The 5698-nt window shown below is 33.9% G+C and overlaps 1 protein-coding gene across 9 annotated transcripts; it reads left to right on the top strand.

Moving 5' to 3' along the window:
* The first annotated feature begins 205 nt into the window (after positions 1-205).
* Positions 206-4882, top strand: LOC140975295 (uncharacterized). Of its 9 annotated transcripts, none has more exons than XR_012174929.1 (4): positions 206-802; positions 2879-2951; positions 3113-3357; positions 3439-3608. XR_012174929.1 is itself a non-coding variant. In XM_073438948.1 (4 exons), exons 2-4 carry the CDS (start codon positions 3172-3174, stop codon positions 4863-4865), a joined length of 432 nt encoding a protein of 143 aa, XP_073295049.1. In that variant the 5' UTR covers positions 2509-2951; positions 3113-3171; the 3' UTR covers positions 4866-4882. The 9 variants fall into 9 exon arrangements, 6 of the variants coding, with proteins under 6 accessions (XP_073295044.1, XP_073295049.1, XP_073295045.1 ...); XM_073438948.1 differs by lacking the exons at positions 206-802; positions 3439-3608 and adding exons at positions 4532-4624; positions 4713-4882 and having other exon boundaries at positions 2509-2951; XM_073438944.1 differs by lacking the exons at positions 206-802; positions 3439-3608 and adding exons at positions 4532-4624; positions 4713-4882 and having other exon boundaries at positions 2514-2951; positions 3037-3357.
* Positions 4883-5698: the final 816 nt, after the last annotated feature.

Here is a 5698-nt window from a genome sequence, read left to right as displayed (position 1 = left end):
CAAACACAAAAGTCAAGGTCATATGATGCGTCATCCAGTTGATTCAGTAGCTTGGGATACGATAGATCATAAATGGCCTGATTTTGCATCAGATCATAGAAATCTCTGCCTTGGTCTTCCAACAAATGGATTCAACCTTTTTGGTGACCTTAGTTCCAGATATAGTTGCTGGCAAGTTATTTTGGTAAATTATAAATTTCCTCCATTGTTGTGCATGACAAAGGAAAATCTTATGCTGACATTACTGGTTCCAGGTCCGAAGCAACCGGGAAATGATATAGATGTATACTTGGAACCCCTTGTGGAGGATTTGAAGGAGTTGTGGGACACCGGTGTGGAGGCGTATGATGCATTTAGCAAGTCAATGATCAATCTGAAGGCTATTTTAATGTGGACAATCAATGATTTTCCAGCTTATGGAAACCTAGCTGGATGTGTCACAAAAGAGAAACTCGGTTGCCCAATATGTGGTGAAGATATATGTTCTATGTGGCTTAAGTATAGTAGAAAGTTTGCATACTTAGGCCACATGAGATTTCTTGCTCCTAATCATCCATTTCGTCAGAAAAAGAAGTGGTTTAATGGGAAAAAAGAGAGTAAAGGAAAACCTAGACCTTTGAATGGGTTAGAAATTGCCGATGCATTGAAAGATATTGAAAATGACTGGGTTAAAAAGCAAAAAGGTGAGACTGTCAACACTTTGAGGAAAAAGAGGAAGAAGCAGGATAGTTCAAAAGAGGTACAAAAACCAGTTCAAAGGTGGAAGGAAAAGTCAATTTTTTTCGAGTTGCCATATTGTAGTGTAAGTTATTTTGCACTCTATTCATTATATTTTGCAATTTTTTTATTTTTTTGTTCCTAAAATTTTAGAAATATTCTCAACTAACACTATGAAGCTTGTTGATGGTTACCTTTAGGTCCTCCTGCTACGTCATAACTTAGATGTGACGCATGTTGAAAAGAATGTCTGCGAGAATATCATAGGCACATTGTTAAACCTGAAGACAAAATCCAAAGAGGGTGTGAATGCTCGCAAAGATTTGATACACTTAAAAATTAGACAAGAATTACATCCTCAAGAAAAAGGAGAAAATAAATATCATTTGCCTGCTGCCCCGTACACACTGTCTAAAAAAGAAATGGATGTATTTTGTTCTAGGTTGAAGAAAATAAAGTTACCTGATGGATATAGCTCAAATATTGGAAATTGTGTTTTTGTAGAAGAGCGCAAGCTTATTGGGCTGAAATCTCATGATTGTCATGTTCTGATGCAACAATTGCTATCAGTAGCATTGAGAAATCTTCTACCGAAAGGTCCACGCAATGCTATATTTCTGTTGTGTGTATTTTACAATGAATTATGTCAAAGAGTATTAGACAAGAACTGTTTAGAACAACTCTAGAAGAATATTGCTGAAATTCTATTCATGTTGGAAAGGTATTTTCCACCCACTTTCTTTACCATCTTGGTTCACTTGACAATTCATTTAGCAAGAGAGGCTCGCTTGTGTGGGCCAGTCCAATTCCGTTGAATGTATCCATTTGAAAGGTATAAAATAATCATTAATCTTTCTGACAAATTTTATATTATATAAATATTTAGATTATGCTATCAACACTTCTTTAAGGTGAATTTCACTTTGTGATTTAGATTTATGAAAAAACTAAAAGAGTATGTGAAGAACCGGGGAAGACCAGAAGGTTGCATAGCCAAGTGTTACCTCGCAGAAGAACGAATGACATTTTGTAGTGCTTATATAAAAAATGCTTCTAGTATTGGTGTTTGTTCTAATAGGAACGATGATTTGGAATGTGGATTATCAGAAGGTCGTCCAATTTCTAAGCGGAAAGAAAAGATTTTAGAGGATCACGTGTTACAAGCTGCATATCGATATGTGTTGTTCAATACTGAAGAAGTTGAACCTTACTTACAGTGAGTGTAGTTAGTTTCATACTGTTAGTCTTGATCTATTACATATCTTGTGTATTCTAACATCTACATTCAATTATTTTAATTAGGATGCACATTGACGAGCTTCAACAAACTGATCATCGTTTCTTAAGTAAGGAAACATTTTTACAAAAGCAACATATGGAAACATTTTCTGAATGGTTATCAAAACAGGATCATATTAACTCTTCAGACCGAATTCAATGGCTAGCACATGGTCCAAGAAAGCACATTACATCTTATACGGGATATATTGTAAATGGACATCGGTTCCACACAATTGACGTCAAAAGGTCGACACAAGATAGTGGTATTTCAATTGAAGCCGATACTGTTTGTCAATCTAATGCGAATGACAATTCGCATAGAGTAGGAAGACTATCATACTATGGGGTTATATGGGATATTGTTTTGCTAGACTACTATTCTTTCAAAGTGCCTGTTTTTAGGTGTGATTGGGCCAATCCTGGAACTGGTATCAAAATTGAAGATGGTTTTACACTGGTCAACTTACACTAAGGACTAAAAACTTTTAAAGGTGATCCTTTCATTTTAGCATCATAAGAAAAGCAAGTATTCTATTCCAGGGACAATGATGAAAAAAATTGGTATGTGTTGCTAAAAGCGCCGCTTCGGGTATTAATAACATGAATGTGCTTGAAGAAGATGCTTATACGTCATCAACACCTCTTGATGTGTCCCTACTTGAGATTAACATTACTGAGAAAGAACCGTACTCAAGGAATGAGTGTGAGGGAGTCGATGTGACTGAGACATGACGGAAAATTTTCAGGGATAGATTTCATAGATATTTATTTTGATTGATACATTTTTTCTAAAGTTACGTAACTATTTATTTAGTGTTTAATATATTTGTTTGCTTGTTTTTTTTCAGTGATGCATCATGTCATATTACATATTTATCAGGTTATTAAATAACATTCAAAAGATGAGCAAAATGGTCAAAAAACATAGCAAAGGATCTGTAGATGAAATTCAGGTGATATTGTTTTCTATTTTAAATATTGTTTTATTTTACTAAAGCACACTAGTACATTTCAATGTATCTTTTTTCCATTTTACAGGAAAATATATCTAATAGGTTATCAAGAATGGATTCTAACAATTCAGCTAATTCATCACATGATTTTCATGGTAAAGAACCAATTGATGATGAGAAAACAGATAAGAAAAAAAGACGGGATTCATCAAAGTTGAAAATGTTTTGTGGCCAAGACAAGTGTAAAGAGTTGGAGCGTAATGAGTTTGGACAGCCGGTTGGAGATAATTCAATGAAGTACGCTTCTTTCCTAGGGTGCATGATAAAAGAATTTGTGCCTTATACATTAGATGGATGGGATGACATAAGCGAAGAAGTGAAGGATAGGATGTGGAGCTGTCTTCAGGTAATTTATTTAGTTACTAAATTTTTCATTTCAGTTTTCATAACAAAATGTAGACATATTTTCTTGTTATTTAATGTACAGCTGACTTAGAAAGTTGAGGATTGTGAAAAGAAATCAATTTTTCGAAAGTTGGCTAAATTGTGGCGTGATAGGAAATCCAAATTGCAAATACTTGTACGAGAAGCTAATACAAGTCGACTGGCTTCACGAGATCTCAATCTTTTGAAGCCTGAATTTATGGACCAAAATCAGTGGAATTGTTTGTACAGAGAACACTATCACCTAACTTTCAAATGAGAATTTTTAAGGACTCTTTTATAGTCACTTAATACATTTGCTTTACCTTTCAATTTGTTGGTGCTATTTAGATCTTTTTGGTTAATGTATTGTGTTGTTTCCCCGATGAGACTGCTTTGTCACTAGTTTAGGTGTGTGTTTTGATGTAATGGTTGTTTGGACATATTGCATTCTTTCATGTAGTTGCAAAACTAGAACACATGGCGTAACATTGCAAATCCAAAGAACAATTGATTCCAACACCACATATTGCTTACTAATTGCTGCAGTTGTTGCTTCAACAGCTGCAGCTGCTACATGAATTTGAACCTCTGAATCACTTGCTTTTACATCCGCAGCTACCATTGAAGAGGCAACTTCAGCAGCAGCAAAATAAGTTTTCTATTTAGAAACAATCTGACAAATATTTAGGTGATAGTGGTGGAAGAAGGGTACCAGCAAGAGCTTTGTTATTTGTTAAACTACAAATTTTCTGTTTTCTTTTTAATCTTAATTTATGAATAAGTTTGCTCTAAACTTGTAAAAAATAAGAAATCTTTGTCAGAAACCTTTTAATTTGACATGCCACTGGATTTTCTTTTTGCTGAAGGTTGGTTACTTGAGATGCACCATTAGTTTATTGCCGTGCTGATATTTATCTATGATTGAGGTTGGATGACATTATCTCAAGACTTATTTGTGCTTCAATTTTGAAGGAAAAATAATTTGGTATAAGTGATATTAAAAGATATATTGCTTGATTTTTTATTCTCCATGTTTTCAAAATTAAGTTCTTTTGTGGTTGTGCTACATTTTGGTGTGTTGCTTTGGTTGGGCAAGTGACTACTAAGTTTTAATCTTTTGAACAGTTTGATTGTGCGATTTTAACTAATCTCAGGAAAAGAGTGAAAGATTTAGAGCGATGAGGAAAAAACAAGATCACATTCATACAATGAGCCGGAGAGGTTATGCTCGTTTGACTCACATTATGGTAATTTTTTTTATAATTTATGTAATTAGTGATATATACATCTTTTGAATTATGTTCTACCGATTTTGTCTATATTTCTATATTAAAGGAAAAGAGAAGCCCGTCAAACACAAAAATTACGAAATCACAAGTTTGGATTGAAGGTCACAAGAAAAAAAATGGAGAGTCTAGTACTCAAGCTGTTGGAGAGAAATTGATAATAATTAGATTAACTTTCCATCATTTTTCTTGTATAAGGTAATGTGTAATTGGGAAAATGGAATTGGTAATAATTAGATTTATGAAAAATGCAGGAAAATATTTGTAGATGATTTAATTATATTCATTTCTAGAGAACTTTTTGTTTGTTTAAGTATTGACACAGTATGCCCATTATGACCGGCTTCGGCACCCCAAGTACACCTCCAAGCCGGTTGTTTAACATTATCTTCATTCTCATAATTATGTATAGCATTATAGAAAGTGAGGGCATGATCTTCACCTTGGTTATCGCTGCTTTTGTATTTGTCGCTCAGATTTAGGTACCAGCATGTAGTTTTATGGGTTAATGAGATGATAACCATCAAACTAGTTCTTTTAATCTGATTATTTCTCTTGGCTCTTGAAGATAACTTTGTTATTTTCTCATACTTTTTTTTTTTGCAGAAAGAAATACAAGAATGTCCACCTAATTCTCAAAACACAACTAACATTGTTAATGATGCAATTAGCCTTGTGTTTGGCAAGGAAGCTAGGGGTAGAGTGCGCGGAATGGGCTTCGGAGTTACACCATCGAAAGTTGGAGCTTCTGGTAAACAAAATGGAACTATTCAACAACTTCAAACTATGGTACAAAGCCTTCAACAACAAATGCAACAAAATAAGCTAGAAATGCAAGAAATGAGGTCCATGTTTTTACAAAATATGAATAAACAAAATCAGCAAGAACATGTTAGTAAAAACAACATATAAAAAATATTTTGGTATATATACAAACTTAAATGCTTCTGAATTATCATGATTACATCGCTTGACATGATTTGGTTGTAAAATAAGGTTGCTAGTGGTGGTATTGGTAGTGGTATCGGGAATGAA

Source organism: Primulina huaijiensis, chromosome 4 (assembly GCF_012295235.1).
Source record: "Primulina huaijiensis isolate GDHJ02 chromosome 4, ASM1229523v2, whole genome shotgun sequence".
NCBI classification, from domain to species: Eukaryota; Viridiplantae; Streptophyta; class Magnoliopsida; order Lamiales; family Gesneriaceae; genus Primulina; species Primulina huaijiensis.
The sequence above is the reverse complement of the archived record's forward strand: the minus strand, read 5'-3'. Positions and strand labels throughout refer to the sequence as shown.

What these genes read in the sequence shown, in the direction of transcription:
- LOC140975295 (XM_073438943.1), top strand. Translation starts at nt 215, where the DNA reads ATGACAAAGGAAAATCTTATGCTGACATTACTGGTTCCAGGTCCGAAG. An exon ending in TCGAGTTGCCATATTGTAGT is followed by an intron (nt 803 to 917) that starts GTAAGTTATTTT and finishes GGTTACCTTTAG; the next exon opens with GTCCTCCTGCTACGTCATAA.